This window comes from Taeniopygia guttata, chromosome 15, assembly GCF_048771995.1.
Source record: "Taeniopygia guttata chromosome 15, bTaeGut7.mat, whole genome shotgun sequence".
NCBI classification, from domain to species: domain Eukaryota; kingdom Metazoa; phylum Chordata; class Aves; order Passeriformes; family Estrildidae; genus Taeniopygia; species Taeniopygia guttata.
In genome coordinates, this window is record NC_133040.1 from 3,840,949 (window position 1) to 3,865,350 (window position 24,402).

The 24,402-nt window shown below is 46.7% G+C and overlaps 2 protein-coding genes across 12 annotated transcripts in view; one reads left to right on the plus strand and one right to left on the minus strand.

Moving 5' to 3' along the window:
* Positions 1-12,619, plus strand: part of CIT (citron rho-interacting serine/threonine kinase) — a 68,684-nt gene extending 56,065 nt beyond the window's left edge. For 6 of the 9 annotated variants that reach the window (XM_032751254.3, XM_030285372.4, XM_072936031.1 and 3 more), the window contains 12 exons: positions 589-758; positions 1,722-1,802; positions 1,999-2,134; positions 3,320-3,459; positions 4,304-4,396; positions 5,607-5,715; positions 5,839-5,967; positions 6,642-6,722; positions 7,339-7,417; positions 7,533-7,727; positions 8,572-8,875; positions 9,337-11,284. In XM_032751254.3, the coding sequence (XP_032607145.2) occupies positions 589-758; positions 1,722-1,802; positions 1,999-2,134; positions 3,320-3,459; positions 4,304-4,396; positions 5,607-5,715; positions 5,839-5,967; positions 6,642-6,722; positions 7,339-7,417; positions 7,533-7,727; positions 8,572-8,875; positions 9,337-9,360 (1,541 nt within the window). In that variant the 3' untranslated portion in view covers positions 9,361-11,284. Of the gene's footprint in view, positions 1-588; positions 759-1,721; positions 1,803-1,998; positions 2,135-3,319; positions 3,460-4,303; positions 4,397-5,606; positions 5,716-5,838; positions 5,968-6,641; positions 6,723-7,338; positions 7,418-7,532; positions 7,728-8,571; positions 8,876-9,336 lie in introns of all 9 variants that reach the window. The other 3 variants (XM_030285370.4, XM_030285371.4, XM_072936032.1) reach the window with 2 other exon arrangements.
* Positions 12,620-13,683: 1,064 nt separating this feature from the next.
* PRKAB1 (protein kinase AMP-activated non-catalytic subunit beta 1) lies at positions 13,684-20,723 on the minus strand. Of its 3 annotated transcripts, none has more exons than XM_030285381.4 (8): positions 20,575-20,723; positions 19,541-19,715; positions 18,962-19,128; positions 17,955-18,048; positions 17,134-17,248; positions 15,815-15,948; positions 15,262-15,330; positions 13,684-15,179 (listed from the first exon to the last, which is right to left on the minus strand). In XM_030285381.4, exons 2-8 carry the CDS (start codon positions 19,703-19,705, stop codon positions 15,102-15,104), a joined length of 822 nt encoding a protein of 273 aa, XP_030141241.1. In that variant the 5' UTR covers positions 19,706-19,715; positions 20,575-20,723; the 3' UTR covers positions 13,684-15,101. The 3 variants fall into 3 exon arrangements, with proteins under 3 accessions (XP_030141241.1, XP_030141240.1, XP_072792149.1); XM_030285380.4 differs by lacking the exon at positions 20,575-20,723 and adding an exon at positions 20,154-20,506; XM_072936048.1 differs by lacking the exons at positions 13,684-15,179; positions 15,262-15,330 and adding an exon at positions 15,366-15,407.
* Positions 20,724-24,402: the final 3,679 nt, after the last annotated feature.

Consider the following 24,402-nt stretch of genomic DNA (forward strand, 5'->3'; position numbering starts at 1 on the left):
TTCTCTATTAACTGTGATGTATCATAACTTCTGCCACCATTGTGCTCTGACCACCAAGCCATTAACTTAAGAAATGCTGTGGGGTGTATACAGTCTCTTATTATGAAAAAATGTTGATGTGTTGATTTGTATGTACTGAATAGAACTGATGGATAAGATTCTGTATGTCTTGACTGTTACATTAAAGGATACAGACTGTTAAAAACAAAGGTTTCCATAACCGGTTTTTACAGATTTTTCTTAATCAGTACAGGGAAAACTTTAGTCAAGTGGCTGGTTTTATTTTGGTTTTGAGGGTTTTTTCCCCCACAATGGAATTTCTTTCTCTTTTGAATAAAAGGCAAGAAATTATTTTTGTTGAGTTAAAGACAGCTTTGTATGTATGGATTGCATACATCCAGCTAATATTTAGGTGTAAGTAGCTAGCCTGTGCAGGACCTGTAAAGGAGAAACCAATGTGTAAATTGCCATGGTACGTCATGATAAATACAACTTCTCTCCAATGAGGCTGAAAGGTGTTGATTTTAAGTCCACTGACAATATTCCAAAAACTAATCTAAGTCTTATTCTATCTATATAACATCTCAGATGTGCCATATATCCTAAAATTGGAGTCTCATCCACACACCACTTGCTGGCCTGGTAGAACACTCTACCTGTTAGCACCCAGCTTCCCTGACAAACAGCGCTGGGTCACAGCACTGGAATCAATAGTGGCAGGTGGGAGAGTTTCCAGAGAAAAAGCTGAGGCTGATGCTGTGAGTATGAAAGTTTCATTTAATAATAAAATATTCTGGGAGGGAGCAGAGTTTTGAAAAATATTTTTTCGGTATTTGACATACTGAGGTTTAACTGAAGGTAAGTTATTGCTTCTGCCTTATGATTTGAGCACCAGGAGCCAGTTCACTGTGAGACTGATGCTGTGCATTACAATACCCTTCTTTAGACTTGGGGAGTGTAGTAAGAGAATCCCAAAATATCTCTGTAATTCCAGCAGAGGAAGGAAAAGCAGTTAGGACATGGTTTAAATCCAATCTCATAAGGTACCACATGGAATGAGCAAACCTTGAAAGAAGCAAAAACGCCATCCCCTCCCATTCTTAGAGAGTCAGAGGCTTTATGTTTCTTGCTGGGGGGAGGTGTGTGTGGGTATGTTCTTTTTAGTTTGTTTTATTCCTAATAAGAGGTTAAACGGATTTGTTGAGGTTTTGGATAGCCTTTCTCACACAGTTACACTGATAACTCTTTTTTCTGGCAAAGGGAGGTTGGATTCTGTGGCATTGCATAAGAGAATTAGCTCTGGAGGTAGGGAATATCTGACTGCAGGAAATACTCTTTTTTTCCTCAGGTTCACATTTTTTTTGTATCTGAGAAAATTACATGCTCCCACCAACATTTATACTTTTCTTTAATCCTTCCCCTTGGAAAATTCCACTGTTCTGTTGTAGGAGGTTGGGGAAAATGGAAAGGATAGAGACAGCAATAGGTTCTGTCTGAATGTAGGATAATTTGGAACAGTTTGCCCTACTGTGTCTAAGGTAGATAAAAGTTTACTAATTCTTCTATAGGAGGCATCCCTGCAACTTTTAGCTTTCTGAGAAAAAGAAATCTGTGCCTAGCTCTTTGCCTGTCTGAAATGATGACCTTACATTGTTAAAATACTCACAGATAAAGAGATGAAGATTAACTCAACAAGAAAAAAATATTTTTGTCATTTACAGAAACTGCTGGGGAACTCCCTGCTGAAGCTGGAGGGTGAAGACCGTTTGGATATAAATTGCACAATGCCCTTCAGTGACCAGGTAATGGTCATGTGCACTTGATCATTCTCAGTAGTGGATAATTGATTCAGGGAAATGGCATCTTGATTGCAATATGTGTAATTATGCACTTGTTTGTGGGTTTGATTTTTTCTTCACTGCTAAAGAGCATCACCCAAATTGCTGTTGGAGCACTCCTTGTTCTCCTCATGTAGTGCTATTTTTTCCCCCATTGTAGGTAGTACTGGTGGGTGCAGAAGAAGGTCTCTATGCCCTGAATGTACTGAAGAACTCCTTAACGCACATCCCAGGAATGGGAGCTGTCTTCCAAATTCACCTCATCAAGGATCTGGAGAAGCTACTCATGATAGCAGGTACAGAGCTGTGTGTCCCCACTGGCCCCACAGTGGCTCTGTGCTGCCAGGTCCTGCTTGCCTTTGGATTTGCTCCAGCTTTTGTCTGTTTTTTTATCAGCAAATTGGCAGGAATGCCTTGCTGTGGTTAACACAGTCCTGTGTGAGGCTGGCTGGTAAGGGATTATGTGAATGAGCACTCAGTTAAACCTTCACGAGAAATTGATTTCAGAGCTGAGGGAGGGAACAACCAGGGACAAAACATTTCCAGGTTAGAGGTCAGTTGTCATTTTCAGTTCAATTAAAAAAGTGTTGTGCTAATCAGTGAACATATCTTCCTAATTATTGCATAACAAATGTAATTAACTATTTGAGGACCACTATGTGATCACTGGGGCGTAGGGCCAACTCTTACCCTCTCTTGCCCTGTAAAAAACTGGGACTCCTGTTGTGATTTAAGAATTCTTTATGAAAGGAACACCAGCTTTAATCTCTCCATCTGTGGTTTTCCAGAGCTAATCCTTCCCACACGGATGTAGGCATGCTGAACGTTAGGCTGTATCTTCATTTGAAAGCCCAAATTATCAAGTGTCTATATGACATTTGCAGGGTATGAAAAACAAATTCTTTCCCGTTCTGCTAGTTTTGTGGTTTTTTTTCCTGATAAGGGTTTAAGATGTCCATGGATTATTTGTGCCAGGGTAGTAGAGAACAAAGCAAATCTCACACATAATGAGAAGGCTGTGTTAAGTCTGTCACTGGACTTCTGAGAGGAATTGGCCTTGGGCTGTAATGCAATTCATTAGGGCAGTTCTTGGAAATCCCTTGCCAGTTCTGTTGGCACAGCATGATTAAAACATCTTGTACTTGAAGGAGTTCTGAAGGGCAAAATAAAACTTCCTGTCTAATTTTGAATAATGTCTTAATGAGGCCACAATTACTGTGTTCTGCTAGACTTCAGCAATACTAATAATCCACACAGGGAATGGTTGTTCTCCTGGTGGATTTACTGCCTGTTGTAGGGCTGGGTTTTTGTAAGTTTTCTGTTTCAGTTTGAATTGAAATGATATGGAATGAATTCTGCATGGTACCTTGTGACTGTTTCCACAGTAACAGCCTGTAACAATGATCTGCTGCTTAGGTAAGACTTTTGTAGTGAATAGGGAGTTCTCCCTTGCTGAAATGCACCCTTTTTTTTGTTTCCAGGAGAAGAAAGGGCTCTGTGTCTTGTTGATGTAAAGAAAGTGAAGCAGTCCCTAGCCCAGTCTCACCTCCCAGCCCAGCCTGATGTCTCACCAAATGTCTTTGAGGCTGTCAAAGGATGTCACCTTTTTGCTGCTGGCAAAGTAAGTCAGTCACAGCTCCCTTGTGCCCTCAGACCACCCCTTAGACTGCTCTTAGTTTCATATTAACAAATCAGCATCTTTACTCCACTGGCAACACATCCAAGGTCTATATTCTTGCTCTGAATATTTTTCTTTATATAAGAATGGGCTGAAGAGAGGCTGAACTGGAGACAGAATGGGGGATTTTCTGCTAATGTGGATCAATTTAGTCAGGATGCTATGATGGTATAGCTTAAACTGCTAGATAGTAAGAAATCCAGTAGAACATGGTACTACTGCCTCCTCAGTATTGACTGCAGTTTTGGGATTTTAAATGAGTGAATTCTGTCCAGTCTTTGTTCTTGAATGTCATGCTTCCAGGCTAGCAAATTTCCTTAGGTGTTTGTGTCACTTTAATTCTAAATATTTACTGGTTTTAGTATGGAGCATTTAACCACAGCAAAAATTCTCATTTACAATTACTTCTATGGACTACTTTGGTAACAAACTGAGCATCACTCATTTCAAAGTGAAGGTTAATATAAGTTCCAGGGGTTAAAATGTAGACCTAACCTATTTCAATTTGTCAATCCTTTTTCTGCTCAAAACCTTCTCATATTTTATTAATGTCTTTCAAGCATAAAGAAAATCATAGAAGCCATTTAAATTCACGTTCTTTTTTGAGAATGTGAAGAGGCTTTTCATTATTTCATGAATTCACAATAATTACCCTATTAATAAAATGTACTTGCTTATCTCTGCTAAGTTCTTTTTGTGGCAAGAGGTTCTCAGATCCGTTTCGCATGCTCAACAATAGAATTTATTTTATTATTGTCCTGAACTATGCTTATTATCTTCCTTACAGGTTGAGAACAGTCTTTGTATCTGTGCAGCCATGCCAAATAAAGTGGTGGTTCTGCGATACAACGAGAGCTTGAGCAAGTTCTGTATCAGAAAGGTGAGTTTAGTAACTCCCTGCTGTAGCTGAGGTTAATTCACATAGTGCTCTAAGCCCTTGCTTTGGAGCAAACATCTAAAACCTTTCTGTGGGCATGAGAAAACTTGTTTGCTAGCTAAAATGACAACAAATTGCACTGTGCACTGACTCGAGGTGGAGTAGGCAGCAATTTCCTTTAATAAGAGTTGGCATTTTTGGAGAGATGCAGAACAGAACTGTGATTTTTGGGATATTGGACTGAGCTGTAATCATGCCCTCAGATCTCTCCTCGGGACAAAAAGTTTAAACACCGCCTGCCTTAAAACAGTCTGGCATCCAGAAACTCATGTTCTCATCCTATGCACAAATTAAAGGATGTTCCAGTCAAACTACACCTCCCTGGGAGGTTCTGCAGGTGATTTTTGCAGGCCCCAGTTCATTTTCCAGTGTGACTGAGGCTGCTGGAGTGAAGCACTGGGCACAGCCATGCAGATCTGGCCTCCTCAGGAGGAAAGGCATGGCTGTTGGAGATCTGGGAATACCTGGAATGTCTACAAGCATTGCAGCTGATACCAACTCCTGGTCACAGCATGGAACACTGAGGGTCTGCAGCCCTTCCTCTGACAAGGGCTTACATACCCAACATGGAAAGGAATGTTTTAGGGTGCAGGTTTTCCTTATCTCCAGTAATCCAGAGAAGTGAATTTAGATCCTAACAAGATGGCAGCAAGCCCAGAATATGTTTTTCCTTTCTGCCAACAATACTGCCAGATAAAATAGGATTTATGTGAGGAATTTTGTCCTCAGAAGATCTGGGGATCTGTACATTGTGTCAGGCTAACCTGCAGAGTATCCCAGCTCTTCAGTCACAAGGCAGGTCTTGGTGAACAACATCTCTCTGTCATGTACAAAGAAGGAAGGGAGGAAGATTGGCTGTGACCTACAAGGGAGCTGCTCACTGCTGCTCTGGAAAACTGAGCTGCAGAGCAGAAGACTATCTTCCAGAACAGTATATTCTTCCAAAAGGAAGAGGATCTTTCCCGAGGCGAATTGATATGATTCTTCTACAAGAGTTTTTGACCACATGGTTTTGAGAGACTGCTAGGGTCTTTGAAGTTGCTCCTCTCCCTTTTGTAAAGATAAATGTAGCAATATACAACTTTCCAGACTCAGTGTTATCCATGAGCTGGTACAGGGGACTAATATCTGTCCATACTGTCCTTTTTTCCAGGAGATTGAAACCTCTGAGCCTTGCAGCTGCATCCATTTGACCACTTACAGCATCATCATTGGAACCAACAAGTTCTATGAAATTGAGATGAAGCAGTACACACTGGAGGGTAGGAGATAATTCCTGAGAAATGCTCCAAGTGGCTCCACATGCTCTTTTGTAGAGTTTTTTTAAAGCAGTTTAGGAAAAATGTTGGTGCAAATCAAAGTGTATTTCTCCATTCTCTTTGCAGAGTTTTTGGATAAAAATGACCACACTTTGGCCTCTGCTGTGTTTGCTGCTTCCACCAACAGTTTCCCAGTCAGTATCATCCAAGTGAACCCAGCAGGGCAGAGGGAGGAGTATCTGCTGTGTTTCCATGGTAAGTGGTGGATGATTGTGCAGGTGTTGCACTACTCCTGTTCTCTGAGCTGCAGAAGGTACCCAAGTGCTGTTGAATTTTGGACAACCTGCTTTGGCTTAAAAGTTCTCCATGCCTAGTGGATCAGTTTTTGCACAAGATTTCTGTGCCTGAGGGCAGGACTGCAGACAGTGTGTGAAGTGCAAACAGGTGCTTGATTACCCTGATAAGATGTTCAGGGGCTCTCAGACTTGGGCTTTGTCTGGTTTATGTGCAGACAGATGAGACTTTTTAACCTTCTGGTGATTAAATAAGAGAGGGTGTTTTGTTTTTTTTTTTTTGGTATAGCTGCCTTTTTTGCCCTCTTGTACACTGTCATGGGAATGCACAAACCTGAAGCCCTCTTGCAATAATTTTGGGTGAGTGATGGTAGGAATGTCATCACCTTCACAACTGTAGATTAAATAATGACCTTAGTTTAGCGGGAACAAAGAGATGTGGAACCACAGCACCTTTTGGCCTGGCAGTATTCCTACATCCAACCAATTCCATGACATTTAGAGTAATTCATGGCAATCTGGGATTTACAAGATGTCCCTGATAAAAAACCTGGGAACAACTGCATTTGTCCCTTTAGAAATAAATGAATAAAATTCAGGCAGATGTTCATGACCTGATGTGACTTCTCTTGGCAGAGTTTGGTGTCTTTGTGGATTCCTATGGAAGACGCAGTAGGACAGATGACCTGAAATGGAACCGCTTGCCCTTAGCTTTTGGTAGGTGTTGAGGGACAATCCCTTGGATTATGGAGATTATTGAAACCAGGAAGCATCCTTGTGGAATGGGTACTGTGTACTCAGCCCTTCTGTCTCCTTTTCCCTTCCCAATTCTTCCAGAAACTATGGAGCTTTATCCCACGATTTAAGCTTATTATAAATCCAGATGGCAAACCCTCTGCAATATAAGCAATTAAAGGAAAACGTAACCAAAGTTCCATTTTCTTGATGTTTCTGGACTGACACTGATTCAACTGGCTAGTAGACTTTTTAACAAAGCTCTAAGTTTCTGAAATAGTGAAGAATATATGAGGGCAGCATGGCTCCCTCAGGCCTTTTGCACTGCTTAATGGGATTTTGTTCAGTTAATAGTCTGGCTTTAATGCCTTTTTCATGATACTTTGGTTAGTAAAGTCCTTGAGATACAGTTTCAAAGCAACAATTCTTTAAACTTGCATCTCCCCATTTATTGATGGTGTCTGTGTCATTACATAAAATGTATTCCTTACTTTTCCCACAGGGCTGTCAGCCTCTCTTGTGCTTGCTGTTGTGTTTTAGAAGTTTTTTAATAGAGAATGTATTTTGTGTTTTTTCCTGCTTTGCACTGCTCCTCCAGCCTACAGGGAGCCCTATCTGTTCGTGACCCACTTCAATTCCCTTGAAGTGATCGAGATTCAGGCACGAGCTTCTCTAGGGTGAGTGGTTCTCTTTTCATCTCTTTGAACAGCCTGTTTTGCAGGAATATATGGATTTGCCAGGAAAAGGTACTGTGTTGCCACTGTAAAGACTTTTTCCTGCAATTTTCCCCAGAACTCCAGCACGAGCCCACTTGGAGATCCCGAACCCGCGGTACCTCGGGCCCGCAATCTCCTCGGGAGCGATCTACTTGGCCTCCTCCTATCAAGACAAGCTAAGGGTGATCTGCTGTAAGGGCAATCTGGTGAAGGAGACCAACAACGAGCAGCAGCCGCAGCAGCACCACAGAGGCTCCTCTGCCACACGCAGGTACAGGGATGCTGGGGTGTCGTGGTGACAATGTCGGGGTGTTTCAGTCCCTGGATGCCTTTTACCCTGGTGTGGTGGGATGCCCTTGTGCTGTTCTGAGAGCCTGGTGACATACTGTAATGCTGGAATAGAGTCACTGATGGCTTAACAGCCACAAGGAAACAAACATCAGCTCTAGGAAGATGTGGATAATCTCCACAAATGCTTTGTGACCTTGTGCTGGTTTCCTTTGATGTTGTGATAGAGCTCTGGCTTCAAAGCTTTTTTGAGTTTATATGCTGTTAATATGACACTAAACACAACTTGGCTGTAACAAGATGTAAAGCAAAAGCCCCTTCCTATCAAATAATGAGCCTTAGGGAGATAGTGCTGAGAAGTTATGGTGTGATACACAGGTAATTAAATACTGGGGCTGATGGTGCCACTGTGTGCACAGGATACAGATAAATTGAGGCTTGTAGTTCATCCCAGCCTGGCCTGAACATCCCTGAGCTACAGAAAATTGTGTGCGAAGACATATCAAATTTTAGTGTATTTTTATAAGAAAAAAAGCATATGGCTGGAGTGTATGACGAGGTGTTCTCTGTATGTTGTGTATGAAGTGTATGAACAGGTTCTCTGGCCTGTTCCCTACACATGACTTACACTGGCAATTCATGAAGGCACTTTTCCAGCGTGGCTCATGTGATGGATACTCAAGCTGCCAAATACTTCTGCATTTTCCATCTTGGCTGATGCTTCTCACCTGAAGGGTGCTGGGGGAAAAGTTACATTTTTGCTAAAAGAAAATGTAACGGAAGGTTATGTCACTCAGCGGTTTACATCAATTATTTTTGAATGACAGCAGCCCGAACAAGCGAGGCCCTCCCACGTACAACGAGCACATCACCAAGCGGGTGGCCTCCAGCCCGGGGCCCCCGGAGGGGCCCAGCCACCCCCGGGAGCCCAGCACCCCTCACCGGTACCGCGAGGGCCGCACGGAGCTGCGCAGGGACAAGTCCCCGGGGAGGCCCCTGGAGAGGGAGAAGTCCCCGGGCCGGCTGCTGAGCACCCGCCGGGAGCGCTCCCCAGGGCGGCTCTTCGAGGACAGCAGCCGAGGGAGGGTGCCTGTGAGTGGGGCCAGAACTCCTCTTGCTCAAGTCAATAAGGTAAGGCAGGAGCCTGCAGAAGTGTCTGTTCTCAGGGAAAGGCTTGTTGGTACTGCAGAAGGGCTGGTGACACTGGAAAGCACAAGAGCAGATCAAATCTCACCTCCCTGCTCCTCAAATTCTGTTGGTGCAGAGCCCATATCATGTCATGCACTGGTCCTGTGACCACCAGCCCTGGGCTGGTTCTGGCACTGCAAAAGCTGCTTGACATTAGAATGGGCTGAAAGCAAAGGTGCATTTACTGGCAAGTGATAGGGGATTTGAAGGGGAATAATGAATGTCTGGAGCAGGGAACGTGGGAGCCTGCTGTGCTGCTGGCAGTGCCTGCCTTCATCAGTGTTTGTGGATGACAGGAGCCCTGGCTCTGTGGCAGCAGCAGGTGATGGATGTACTACTCCCACACCTCGTGCCTGGAAGAGAATATATGTGATTTGTAACTTGTCCTTTTATTTCCCTGCCAGGTCTGGGACCAGTCTTCAGTGTAAGTCTCAGCTAGACAGAGTTACTCGTCTTGACCTGCAGGAAAAAAAGGAAATATACTGAGTATATGCACTCCATCTGTCTGCAGCCCAGTTCCCAAACAGCATTCCTGGGCCAAAGCTCGCTCCGCAGCGGGAGCCGTGACGCTTTCGAAGACCGTTCGCAGCTCAGTTAATTTCTCTGCACTTTCCTGCACTCCTGTTTTTGCACTTTGTACTACTGTTACTCTTTCAAGCAGTTCATGAACTTTTTGTATCCACTTTAGTCCCTAGTAGTTCATCCAGGAAATGGGACTCGTGTCCTACCCCAGGTCATCACTGTGGTTAGCACCCCTTAACAGAGAGTTGGTCAAAGTTCTGAGATGTGCTGGGAGTCCCTGATGGCCTGGAGGAGGGCCAAGGTGAGTGAGTCTTTCAATAGTAGCTGTGGTTGGATGTTCTCCACAGAACACATGAAAAATTTCTTCTGATTAGCCTGTTCACCTGCCACTTCTGAAAGTTATTTTGTTCTCACTAAAATTGCTTTAGAGCAGCTCTGATGGGGAGGGAAGACCCCTGCTTTAACCAACCCCCCTGCCCGGCCCTGAGACAAAGTGCATTACCTATAAGCTACTGGGTTGTAAGACTTTATCCAGGTCTTCTGCATGACAGTTCACTGCATGCTGCTGCACCATCACTGGCTCTCTCCTTTTAGGTTGCTTTGCTGAGTAGTGTATTGTACCTCACTTGTAAATTAACTGAAACCTTTAGACTACGCTGCAAAATAGCCGTTAATTACTCTGGAAATTTGGCACCGAAGAGTTAACAAGCCTTATTCTATGACAAGAATTACAGTCACACTAGTGTTCTCCTCTCAGCACTGGACATGGTCTCTTCAGCAATGAGTCCTGCCAGCCTCAGCTCCCCAGGGGAGCAGCCTGGGCTGGCTCCTCCTGTGAGCTGTAGCTTGTGGTGCAATCAGATCCGGTGTCTTGGCACAGGACACCCACAGGGAACAGCTTTGGCACTTGCTGACACACCTTCGCTTCCCCGTGTCTGACCTCGAGCCTTTTCTTGCTTCCTATTCTCTTTTGCTGTGAACATGAAGCAGAGAGCAAATGATTTTCAAAGCAGGTTTTGACCATTCACTCCGCAATAGCAACGTTCTAAGTGAACAACCATGTTCTTTACAACTGGAAAGAGCAAAACTGCATCAAATCTTCCCTTGGCACCACACTTAAACTTCTGCTAGTCCCTTGCAAGCCTGTGCTAACCTGTTCTAGAAGCCCATCAAAATTCCAATGCCTTGTCAGTGTCCTTTGGCGAGTTTCATGAATATTGTATTCTGTTCTCTTGTCTGCTGGGTTATTTTCAGTCAGATGATTTGGCAGGAAATTTGCTGAAAGTTTTTGTCTCCTGGTCTGAATATTTTGAAAGGTCACAGAGATCAATCTTTAAATCTTTGCATCTCATGGAAGATCTTCAAGACCTCAGAAATGGGCTTGTTGAGTCCTGAAAGTGTATATCTTGTGTCTTGTTCGTGAAATGCTTCCTGCTATAGAAATAGCTCAAAGGACTGTACATATTTACAAGAAACTTTATATTCGTAACAAAAGGGAATTGAATTGGTTTCTACTTTTTTATTGTAAACTGTGCGTTTTTCAACACTAGCTTTTTGTTTTACTGGTGGTTGTGGACAGCCATCTTCAGACACTGGAGGGGCCTCGCCTCAGTCCTCCTCGCTCCCATGAAGAAATATTGTAACATTAAATTGCAATTGAGGCTTGTTAGCATAAATGAGGTTTTAGGTCTCTAAAAGTACAGGATTTTTCTTCATTACCTTTTTATTATTGACAAGGGAGGGATCCAGAGGGACAGTTCAAAGCTCCACCGGGAAAGTATTGAACTTTGTTGTTGAACAATAACCAAATAAAACAAATAACTATCTTGACTGGCATGGTGAAATGACGGCTTCCTTCTCTCTGGAGTGCTCCTGCCCTATACCTGGCTCTGGGGCTGGGGAATCCCAGGTGTCACAGCTGACCCAAGAGCAAACCCTGGCAATATTTAGCATTTAATGCTCTTTTTATTTCCTGAACAGTAGCATAAGTGGCTTCACAAACCCCAAGCATGTTCACATGCACTAACCCAGGTGGATTTATCCAGGTACTTCCCTAGAGCAGCAGTCAGCTGCAAGCACCTACAGCTCAATCCTGCTTCACCCATGAGATGGGCAGAGGGTATCTGTGAGAATCTGGGAGAACAGTCTTGCCCTGGTAAATGACCCCACACATCTTGATCTGGAAAAAAGGCATCTTAATTAACAAGAACGTGATCTAATGATAGGTTTGGGACTTACCCCAGCACTGTACTGGGAGCAAAGCAGAGGGAGGCAGTTCCTCATCCCACTGCTGTAAAATGCTGGTGCTTTTAAGGCCTAATAGCTGCAACTTTAAAAAAAGACCATTCACAAATCCAGTCAGATTAAGTACAACCTGCAGTTACTGTACAGCTCAACTTACACCTGCTGGGAAAACTTGCTAGATCAGACTTAAATGTAAATACATCTATTTTTAACTGAACTAGTTTTTACAGGGTCTGAAGTATTCTTTCACAGGAAGAGGTTTTTAATATTCACACTGCTGCCTACAGTAACTTAATTTGTCCTCCTACTGTTCAGTGTTTTTGGTTCTGTGCACATACCCACCCCCTCAGCCCTGACAAAGGGCTTGTTGGAGGCTCAGGGGGTGGGTTACCAGTGGCTCCTCTTACAGTTTGGTCTACATGACATTCTCCATGAACATGCTCTCCATCAACCCTGAGCTGCTTGATTTATCTATTGTGCCTACAATGATGTATATGATGAAATGCTGACTTGTTCAATGTTCCTTTATTTCTTTTACTGTGCACAAACAATACTTATTTAAAGCTCATTGTTGCAGTCCTATGATGCATGATCTGAATTGTAACAAAACTAAATTAATCCAGAAACTGGTGGAGTAAAAAAAAAATTAATTTATTGAGCTTTTTGATTCCCAAGAACCCTACACAAATCCATGTCAACTTGGCCCTCACATGCTGTGCTGAAATCAGGGGGTTGGGGAGGGAGCTCTTGTTAGTCCTGTACTGGTTTACTCTAGGGTCCCCAAAAGTGACTGTAACTAAAGTGTCTGCATCTACCTTTAAAAAATGTGCTCTCCTAGCAACAGCCAAGAATAAACATAACAGCACAGACTGTGAGCTGTGGGTGGGGAATGTGAGCTAATAAATCCAATTCTTGATCCAGCTTTTGCCTTTGGAGGGATTTGATTCATCCCATTGCAAGAAGGGTGATTAATTCATTCACTTGTTAAGCAGAAAATGACCTAGCAAAAAAAAAAACATTAAAACACCCCAAAACCCACCCCCCAGCAAAAACCAAACCATCCACCCTCCTGCTGGAGAGAAAGAGCTTTGTGGGGCTGAGGGTGGCAGTGGCTTACCTGAGGAAATCTGTGGCTCCTGGGACTGTCACTTGAGGCCACTGGTGCCAGGGACCAGCTCACCTCCCTCACTGCTGCTGGAGGCTGGAGAGGCCTGGGGGCACCTGGGTTGGTCACCCGTGGGCAGGGAAGGGTGGAGCAGAGGGAGGGTCCCTCCTGCAGCCCCTCACACAGCCTGGGCCCCCACCCTGGGCTCCCTCCCGGCCCTCCAAACTTAGGGGCTGCAAAAGCTGATGGTGCAGTGGCAGCTGCAGTCCCTGTACTGAGCCCTCTGCCAGCTGAAACAGAGACAGAGGCTACAAACCAAAAATCAAAAATAAAAATCCTCAAGCCTTGTACACAGTAACTGTTCCTATCCTGGTTCCACCATACCTGATGCACTGATGAAGAAGGTGGAGTGCTCTGCAGGTACCAGCACTGACCACACACTGACCACAGCCCTGGCATTCCCTGGAGCTACTGGACACTGCAGGGATACAGACTGTCCCCTCCCACAGCTGGACCTGTGTGTGCCTCGGACCCCAGAGTCACCCTGGTGAGGACGAAGACTTGGGAAAAAAGGTCTGAAAGACTTGCTGAAAAGTGGCTGCTGGAAGGCCCATCCCAAGCTTTGCAGCTCTGCTGATGGAGCTTTTAAATAACTGGCCTCTTGTCCTTCGTCCAAACTTTACAACACAAATAAATATTAACACCTCGGTCCTGTTCACTGACCAAGTGCAAGAGGAGAATGTTTCAATCTGCATCCTTTAATGGAAAGCTTGTACAACCCACCAAGGCATAAAACTGCAATCAGGAAATCACATGTAATAACAAAACTCACTGAAGGTCAAGTTACCACAGGTGGGAAAGGTAATAACAAGTCACCCGCTTCTCTTGAAAATGTTTTATTTGTTTCTAAAGAGGTGGAAAACAAGCAATTCTGTAGTTCAGAATACCAAATACTATCCATAGCACAGAATGAAGAAAGAGTTTTCAGAGAAAACCATTGCACTAGACCCAGATCTACTCAGCTACTGAAGATATTGCAACAAGGCTGGTGAACAGACCCCAGGATGGCAAGGCACCCTCCCACTGTGGCTCACTCCACGCTGGCTGCTGCAGCTCTGTTCCCACTCAGAGACTTGTGCAAAGGGGCTGGTTATCATTGGCACAGTCACGCTGCCCCAGGCACCCAAACAAGCCGGGGAAGGGCCCCTCCCAGGCAGGCCTGAGGCACACTGGCAGCAGGTTTGCATTAATGTTGCATTTGTTTTGGGATAAAACAGGCTGTCAACACCAAAGACAGGCAGCCTGGCATTACTAGAATCACTTAGAAAACAGAAACAGAATAAAAAGTTGCCCGGCTCCAGCCCTGGGCACAGAGGGCTGCAGTGCTGCTGCATCCAGCACTCTGCAGGGGCTGACACTGAGGGGTAGGTTTGGCCACTGGACACGGGAGACTTAGAGTCATCCTCAGGCTGTTACTGAGGAACTCATCCCCAAACAAATCCATCCATCTCCTTCCTCTCTCAGCTTAAGGAAGTCCTGCTCAGTGACAGCAAAAGAAACCAGTTTTCCAAAAGCAGATTACTGCAAGAACATATTTATGATTTACAGAAAAATCCAGCCATTAAAAACAATTGTCTTTACCAGAAATTCCACAGGGGAAAAGATGTATTTCAGTTCTCGTGAAGAGAAAAAACTACAGAGCTATTCACAGTAGAAACAGTGCACCCCACTCTACCGTAAAATAATAATGAGCTTGTAGTGATGATTATGTTGCTGATTTTGCCCAGAAAAGGCTGCTACAAAATGATCATCAATATTCACACTTACTTCAGCCAGACAAGTTTGGAACTTGCTACTGAAATAGTGTTTGATGAGCAATGGAAGCAGTAATGAGCTTGCTTCTGCTGAGTGTTACGCTTAAGTCAGATTCCCCAAGAATCCTGAACTTTCTAGACTTTGGGCTGGCAGACTCCCAGTCTGCCTCGCTGCTAAAGCTCTTTGATCTGTTGCTGCCCTGACATTATTCAGCCTAATTAAATTGGTGGTTTTTTAACTAACTGACAAGGGGCACTGACACCTTTGCCACCTGTCTGGTTGCTGTGAAGCTGCCATTTCCAAAAACTTCCAAGGTGGGGCTAACAAAATAAGGCAAATACAGGAGAACCTGGAAGTCTCAGAAAAATATGAAATCAGAGTTTGTTTGCTACAGCACAGAGCAGAAGTACATTTGGTTAAGTGAAGCATTTTTTTCTGAGACTGCACTGGCCCAGAACAATTGGTCACAAATGACTGTGATGCTCATATTGGCTTGTACAGCAAAGTTGTCACGTATTTCTTCTTGTAACGGTGTGTAGCACTGAGCACCATCACTCCATCCTGCAGGGGAGGGAAAAGAAGTGAGTGTGCCATGCTCAGACACCCAGGCTGCCCGTGGGCAGGACAAGCCCTGGCCTCTCACCTTGATGGAAAGTGCATACAGGTGGTTCAACATGACGTGGTTGGGCTCAGGGAGCAGAGCAGGGTCACACTGCAGAGAAGAGGGACAGCATGACAGCAACAGAAGTCACAGTTCACTCCTCACAGCTGAGAGGTGGCAAACAGCACCTGTGACCAGCCACACCACCAGTACATCACTGCTGCTCACGCTGAGTCCCTCACAAACACAGCCACCATTTCAGAACAACTCCAGGTCCCTCTGGGTAAACCCTCTGCATCCTCACCAGGTCCAGGAATCAGACTGTGATTACCCTTATGTGCTTCTGGGGTCTTAACAGTTAACAAGACCAAGCTTTTGGGAGGAAAACAGCATTCTAGTTTGCCATTTTCAAGACAGTCAACTAGAAAAATAGATTTACTTCAGATAATCCATCTGGACATACATAACAAGGAACTTATCAACACAATACTTATCCTAAGGTTTTTCCTATGCTGTCCCCTGCCTGTATCCAGATTTTCCCCATCTGTTCCCACCCTCAAGGGCATTATTTAGCAAAGCAAAGTGATGTACTCACAGAAATCCCAGTGTCCTTGTTCAGGATAACCTGCAGCAGGTGTGGGGGGAGAATGGGTGGAGATTTAAAGCGCTCCTCTGCCTTACAGACATAGGGCTCCTGGTGGTACGGTCCTGGGGGTGAACTGGACAGCTCTGCCAGAGAGATGGTAAATATTTAATCCTAAAAACTTTGTAAGAACATCTGCTCTTTATAGGTACATGCAGCCTAAAGGAATCAATGGCACTTAAGTACAACTGCAGCAGCTAGTGCAGTGCCAGAGGATCAGTCACTGCCCAAAAGAGGGGATTTAAGGTGCCCAAAGTCTGACTTGGAATGAGCTGTGGGGTTCTGGGCAGCAGAGCTCTGAGGGCACAACTGCACTTCAGAACTTCTCTGTCACCTCTACCCACGACTTCTCCTGCAAACATTCCACAGTGCAGGCTGCCTTACAAGGCTCCCTCCAAGGGATGCACCTGTGAAAGGCAACTGCTCCCCCCTGCAGACTGGGCTGTGGGAAGGGCCCTTCAAAGTCTGATCAGGGAAAGGAAACACTGCTACAGTGGGGAAGGCTTCTATTAGAATCTCCTCCTGGCCTGCCTCACAATTATATAACACTTTCTCGAAAAAGGCTTTGTCCAGGGCAAAGTTGCACAGAGCAAAACACACCCAAACACACCTCCTGCCTCAGGTTCAAAGGTCTTCTGAAGCTGGGTGTAGGATACTGCTTCAGTCATGGGCTCCATCCCTACAGAGCTCAGCAACCAGCGTGGCAATGCTGACCTCAGACACGGCTCAAGCTAAATCCCACCTCTCTCCTGTTACACTGGAACATGAAACTTAAGGCAAAAATTGCATTTTTCTATTATTCTTAGATAGGTAATTTATACTACACTGTGAGGATACTCCCCAGCCTGTGTTAGCATGGAGATGCACCTAATTTCTCCCTGCTAAAGTCAACTCCTGACTCCCTCAGCCACCTCCTTAGCAGAGGAAGACTGAATTAGGAGCAGTGTAGGCTGTCAGCATTGGTTTGATGTGGTAAAAGAGAGACTGATCTACCAGTAACTGCCCTAAACCCAGCCACTGCACACAGCAGGGACAAACAAACAGCTACTGAGCACCCAGGACTTCCTCCTCATCAGATCTGCGTTGCTTTGTCACAGGCTTCCTCCTCTGTGCATTCCACTTTCCTCCTTTGGGCATTTGTGATTCCTGCACACAGGGCCTGACACAAGTGGAGATTAATCTCTGCTGGAGCTCTAACTCAGATAGAAAGGGAAAATGAAATTCTGAACAGCTCTAGGAAGTGTGACATAAAGTTACCAGTAAGCTCATACCAGACATGTCTGAACATTTTTGGGAGTCCACCATCAAAGCATCGAACACTTCAAAGTCAGTTTTCTTCACCTGGATGATGTTGTTGACAGTACCCAGCTGGCTGGTTACTACTGGCTGGCAAAAGACACGATAGAAAAATCAGAATAAAAGAAGCCTGTGGGACCAATAAATTCTCAGAACTACACAATCAGCATTACCAAGAATGAGGTACATTACTTTTGAAACATGACAGAAACAGATGTCAGAAGAGCTCAGCAAGTGTTAGGTTAAGAGGAAGTACAGGATGTTAAGGGCTGGGAGGGGGAAATGCCAGCTCAACCTTCAAGCCCACAGAGCCCCAGACAAGGCAGGGGTCAGGTCTGGCCTGGAGTTACCTGTGACACCAGCTCTGGACATTACGTCCTTAAGCACCTGGGGAACTGCTGGGCAGGCTGGGGTTAAAGCTCATTTTATAGCAGAGGAGGAAAAACAGGCCTGGCAGATTTTGGCACAATTACTGGACTGGGAAAAGATCTAGAGCAGCAATAGATAGCAACATGCTGGCACAGAGGGCCAGGAAGGCACAGCAAGCTCTGGGCTGCCAGCAGTGCTGCAATGCTCTAAAAGGCAGTTTGGCCCTGGACAAGAAAAGCTTGGCATCACTTATAAACCAATGGCCAAGAGATCCTGTCCCTTTTTGCATCCCCTGCCCTCTGAGCTCAGGCTGATGCTGCCACCCAGGCCAGCAGCCATCAGAAACCTCTCTCTCACCAGCTGGAACAGCCCCTTTCTCCTCTTCAGATGCCTCACTCAACAAACAGTGACCCACAGCAAACATTACCTCTGCAGGATCGTGCGTCCACTGCCCATCCACGAGGAACTTGTACTGGTGCTCTCCTTCTGGCAGGTCCAGGATTGCCACAAAGTTATTGTGACTGCAATTTAAGACAAACAATCAGCCCTGCAATATTCTGAAAAGTACCTTGGTCTCTAAACTGTGACACACACTGTGACACAGAGCACAAGCCTCCTCAACATGCAAAACCTTAAACAGGCAAAGAATCTCTGGTGCAATCCAAAGGTAAAGAATCAAATCATGATTAATGCTCATGATAATTTCCTCTGTGACAGTGACACCCCCCCACACTCCTGACAGCCCATAACTGGCACTGAGCTTTTGTCAAGTCACTCTCACATCTTCATGTTACTTGTTAGCACATGAGACCTCATTTATCTGCTGATGGAACAAGATCAGCTTTCTCATATTTCCTTGCCTTTCAGTATTTGCCATCATAAATTGCATTTCCCAAATGCCCATGAAATAAATGAACAATGAGCAGATAAAAGCAGCAACTCAATACTTCTGGGTTACTTTGGGTCTGAAGAGATGCTGCTTGGCAATTTCCAAACTCCTTGGGCTGTGAACTCCCTGATTCTTCAGAAGGCTTTAGCAGCACCTCAAAAAAGCTGAGAAACAGTTGATGCTGCTCCAACAGGCCTCTGGACCCTCTGAGCTGAGCAAAAGCTACTGACATGGCAAGGATGTGTCATCAGAGACACTGAGCTGGAAGCAGCTCCCCTTTCCACTGCCCAGCCCTGCTCCAGGCACAGACTCACAGCAGGGACTGTTTGGGGTTATCTGTGCGTTGTGCCCAGCGAACTGACACACAGCTCAACTCCCACCCTGTACCATCCAAGAATGGAGCAGTCAGATTGTCACCAAGGGCGTGAGGAGAGAAGCAGGATAGTGGAAAATCCAGCCCAATCCCATCTCTGAGCTGACCACCTTCTTCATGGCACTGAGCACTGCCAGTCCATGGGGAACACGCTGCAGCAGCACTTCATTACCTCCTTGTCAGAGGAATTTTACTCCAGTTGTTGAAGGACCCTGATAAATAAACTTCTTTCCCTCCTCCAGTCCAGCGGAAGACTGTTGGCCGAGCTTGAGTGGGGGTTTTGTCATTCACTTCCAGGTCTTGCTGCCAAGCTAGAAATTCTTCTTTCTCCAATGGAGCCTACAAGCACAATGTCTCAATCAGAAAAGGTTCTTTCCTGGCAGGCTCAGACAACCTGTGTTGCACCAAACACTTTTTTTGCCCTCAGGCATGATTCTCTAAGTCTACTACAACCTTTGTTTGCCAGATGCAGAATACAAGCTGCATTTCTAAATACTGTTCACAAGTTCATTTGCACAAATTCTGCAAAGGTGTTGAAGCCTTCCAAATTTGCAGGAGGAGTGGAAGGCAAAATAATGTCCCTCCCTCCAGCCCCAATTAGACCTGCTTCAACACCAGTTCACTCTCTCCTTGGCATGGGAAGGAAAGGGGATGGACAGCTTTGTGTAAACTCAATGACAAAATCCCTACAGCTCACAAACAGCCCCACAGCATTCCAAGCACACAATGCTGGGAGAACAATCAGCAATACCTTCATTTCCTCTGAATGGAACAAGTCTGCATCTTCAGGACTGTCCATTAGGATTTTGGGTCTGTCCCCCTCCTTGGTACTGATGGCTCCTCCGGAGCTGTCCCCTCGGGAAGCTTTGTGCCCATGGCGCTCCAGCCCCGCTCGCTCGCTGCTCGTGTTCCCCATTTTTATGGCTCTAAAAGAGCAGGGAAAGCCAGATTAGCACATGGACTCCCACAGCTGGAACACCAGCAGGCAGGAAAGAAAACTCATCAGTAGCCTTGGGCTGGGTTTTTGAGTTGAAGAGCCTCAGAAACTCGATTAATCCATTGTAAAGTGACAGCATACTCTGCACAAAGGCACCAAGTGACAGTTTTTCGCTGCTGCTGATGATGTGCTGCAGTTCTATACAGGAGCACCTCTATCACACTCAGCCACCCGTGCAGCTGCCCCGCAGCTCCCTGCACACAGCACAGAGCTGTTGTGCTCCCCAGGCCAGGGGCTCGTCCTTTGCCTTCTCCTCCCGTGCACACAGCGCTGCACCTCCCCAGCTGAACACCACGAGAACTTTCTGTGGGAAGCTCCAAAAGCAGCCTGCCTGAAACGTGACCTCACTAGAATAACGTTATCTCACCCTGCTGAGGATGCTGAGAGCAGGCGAAGGGGGTTCTAACCAAAGAACCACAAACTGTGCTGAGCTGGAGGGCCCCACAGGACCAGCCGGTCCGGCTCCCGCACAGACACCCAACACTCCCAGCAGTGCCCGAGAGCGGTGCCCAAACGCTGCTGGAGCTCGGCAGCCTCGGGGCTGTGCCCACGCCCGGGGCAGAGCTCACTCCGCCGCGCTCCCTCAGCCCCGCTCTGCCCGGGACCGGCGGCGCCTGCACAGACCCGGCCCCGCCGGGGTGCGCACGGAAAGGGCCCGCGGGGCGCACCGGGGACCTGCGCGGGGCACGGGGGCACAGCCCGGTCCAGCAGCCCCGGGAGCGGCCCTGCCCTGCCCGGCCCTGCCCGGCCCGGCCCGGCCGTGTCCTGCCCCGCCGGCCCGCACCCACCGCCCGCCGCGCTCCCGCCGCCGCCGCCGCCGCGCTTCCGCTTCCGCCGGGCCCGGCCCGCGCCCGCCGCGGGGAACCGAGCCCGGCGCGGCCGTTCCGCGCTGCCCCGGCCTCCACGGCGGCTCCCCCCGCGCCCGCTGCCCGCCCGCCGCCCGGGCTCGGCTCCGAGCCCGCCGGGAGCGCCGTGCCGGGGCAGCGCCTGAGGGCGGTGCTGCAGCCGCGGGCAATGGCGCGTCCCCGAGCCCGCGCCACAGCGCGCTGGAACCGCCAGCTCCGGCGGATGGAAGGCTGAGTCCTTAAACGAGAAATGTTTCCCAAATGAAGTTACACTGACACGTTTCTCAGAGCATTCCCACTCACACTATCTGGTTTTACCCTTGTCTCTTCCCCAGCTGTTGCTGGTTTTTTCTCCCCCTTCCCTCACAGCCACAGAACTGAGGCCTGCAGGTGTGTCACCGTTCTCTTTACAGATAAATTGCGGTTTTGTCATTACAAATAGGAGCAACCCGCACACAGACAGAAGGATTCCTACCAAATGGAAGTACCCACACACAGTAACCCTGTGGGAAGAATTCTGCCGGGATGCCTGTGGCAGTGCAGTGCTGGCTCCCGCTGTGTTTTGGGAACAGCTGCTCCCTTTTTGCCTTTGGGAGTCGAACACCCCGCCAGGACAGGCTGCCGGGGCACTGTGTGCAGGCCCAGCCCTGTACACAGCCTGTAACACTGTACACTGCTGTAAAATGCAGCCCTATACACTGCTATAAAATGCAGCTGCTGTTATTTTGGCATTTCACACAGCTTAGTGCTCCTAAATTCCCTGTCTCCAACCCCGGTTGTTTTGTTCTCCCCAGTTTTCCTGGGAAGCACTGTTTGCAGTACAGGGTGCCGAGTCTTGCCCATCACTTGCCCATCCAGGATCACTGTGATGATCTGCACAAGAGCCACACAGACCCACTGCTGGCCATGGTACTTTCATCTGGCGCCTGACATTTGCAATGTCTTTTGTTCTCTAGGAACCACAGAGTAGTAACAAACTGCAGGGTAAGGACTGCTAGCAGATCACGAGGCTGTGGTAACCAGTCTGTGGTAGGTACAAGCATTCATTTTAAAGTCTGGTGTTAAACTGTGATGGTTCCTCCTTCCATGGTGATGAACCATCCATGGTGTGCTCCATGCTGAAACCTCTGGGAGCTGCTGGCCTGTGGACAGGACACAGGCCATGGACGAGGCATCTCAGCCTCACTGTTGCTGCCTTCTCCTCCCTGTTTTCCCCATGTCTGCTCCCTTTTCAGGACTGGCTCTTGTCCCCCTCCCCGTGACTGGTGGGTGTAGCACACTCCTGGAGCAATCAGCCTGCAACTCACTTTGTCAGGTGCTCTCCCTGAGAATATTGAGGGCTGGATGACATCACACCATGAACAACTAAATCATCCCCCACCTCCTCACACACGTCTGTGTGCACGGTCCTTGCATTCACTGGAGAGTTGTTTTCTCCCCTCAGCCTGAGTGGGAGCCCCATTCCCTCCCAGCTGTTAATGCAGAGATGTGGGAAGTGAGGGATTCGCTAAAGACCAGCCACAGGGGCCTGGCAGAGCTCAGCCTCCCACTGATTCTCTGGAACCCCGGAGTTTTGCTCCTGCCTTTAACAGCATCTGTGACTTTTTGCCTCCTTTTATGCTCTGCAGCCTGAAGGGCATAAAAACTGCCCCTCTTTCACCCCATCTGAGCCAGCCTCCACATTCCAAAGGAAGACTACAAAAGATCTTTTCTACCTCTGCCCCTATTGGGGTAAAAGGACCAGGGAAAACACAAATGACTAATTCTGAATAAGAAATTCCCTTTAAAAAAAAAGACACATTCTACTTTCAGACTCTTCACAGCCCATAAAACAAGATAAAAGTAATTGGTGAAATGCTTCATCTGGTGTCATGACTGTGCCACACCACCTCCTAGGACAATGTGAGGTTTTAAAAGTAGAGGCTTGTAAAAGACCTGCAGGATATGAAGAGCTGTGTGATCTCTTTTAGTTGCCATGTCAGTAGCCACAAGCAAAGCTCAGCTCATTTTTCCCTCCCTCACACCTACCTTTTTTAGTAAACATGAGCTAGACCTGGCCTGACCATTAAATCTTCTTAGTCAGAAGTTAATTTTAAGGCAGTTTGGTTCTTGGCTCTTAAAATGATGAGACTCAGCAGAGCTGGTCAAAGTTCTGGGAATAATTACAGAGCACTTTGGGTGCTGTACAGGCTGAGGGGTCAAGTGAAGTGACATCTTTGCTACTGAGTCACTCTACCCCCTTGGAGATATCACTTACGTCCCTCTCTATCAGCTGACTCATTTTAAAAGAGAGTAGGGACCAAACAGGATAGGTCTGAGGTCAGGAGAGACCTGTGTTAGGGGAATGCATGTCTTGGATTAGATGGGGTGAGGAGAGACCTTACAAGATTTTCAGGCACAGAAGTCAGGGATGACACTCACCAAACACCATGCTCTAGGCCAGAATCTCTCATTTCCACTGTTTAGATTATCTCTCTTATTATTTGATTAAAATCAAAAGGCAATTAAGCCCCCACTGAATAGCGGTTGAAATGTGAACATGAGGCTGCCATGGCTCACCATGACCACACAGCCTGGTCTGGATACTTCACTTCCAGTAGTTTCCCCTTCTCTTACCTCAGAGTAGGTGTCAGAAAAGAAATGAGGTGGCCTTCAGCCTCAGGCTATGTAGCTCAAAGTCCTGAGAATCCATTGATATCTGGCAAAGTTATTTTCCCTTGACATGATGCAAGCTTATTTTGCCAAAGAGAAGTCATTGCAAGTGGTGTGGAAGCTGACTCAGCCCTACAGCGAGAGATGACAAACTCAGAGGAGCCATCCTCAGACGTGAGCTGGGGGATCAGATTCACACATGTCATAAATCACATTGTAAAGGACATATGAGCAAGTGCTTCTTGCAGCTTGTGTGCTGTGGAGAGTGAGCTGTGTGGGAGCAGAGCAGAACTCACCCCAGGGATCAAGACAGGATAAATTTACAGGCAGAAACCCTCTGGGTGAATTTCTTTCTATGCCTTGTGGCCCTGAATTTGTTACTCTATCTTTACAGCGGCTGAGTGATGTTTCCAGGCCCCCTCCTCCTTTTGGGTCACTTGTGGATTTTGCCCACTTTGCCAGGCTGGCAGGGAGTGCAGCAGAGGAGCTTGGGCAGCCTCCTCAGAGGCTCAGTCCCATCTCAGGGACACGTGTCCTGCTGTGCATGCAGAACATGCCATTGTGCTTGGCAAATGGAAAGTTGGGAGTGCACAGCAGAAATCCCTCACACACCACTGCATCCCTTCTCTGCTCCAACAGTGCACACCTCATCTATCCTGGTTGCAACCACAGAAATTGAAGAGCCAGTGCTGATCTTCAGGTGAAAGCTGTAAGCCCCTGGCTGTGCCTGCAGGGAGGCACCCCAAGAATTTAATTTCATATTATCCTGGAGATTATTTGGCTTTTGTGCAATCTGAAGAAACTTACACCACATTTTGAGTGTCTGGCTGACCCCCTTCATACAGCAGCAAAGAACCCCCATTTATATTTAGAAGCCTCTTCTAGGATTACATATCAAGATACGTGCACTGGGCTGTTTTGCAGAATGCAGCTGCCTTGTAAGAAGCCAAAGGTGCCAACATGATCCAGGAGCTGAGGCCAGCAATTTCAAGTTTCCATCTGTCTCTGCCTGTAATATGTGCAGCAAAGAAAAGGGAGCTGGACTTGAGGCATTAGTTGGTGCCTTCAGTGTGCGAGGACACTGCATCCAAAAAATGGAAGCCTGAAGCAGCTTTGCAG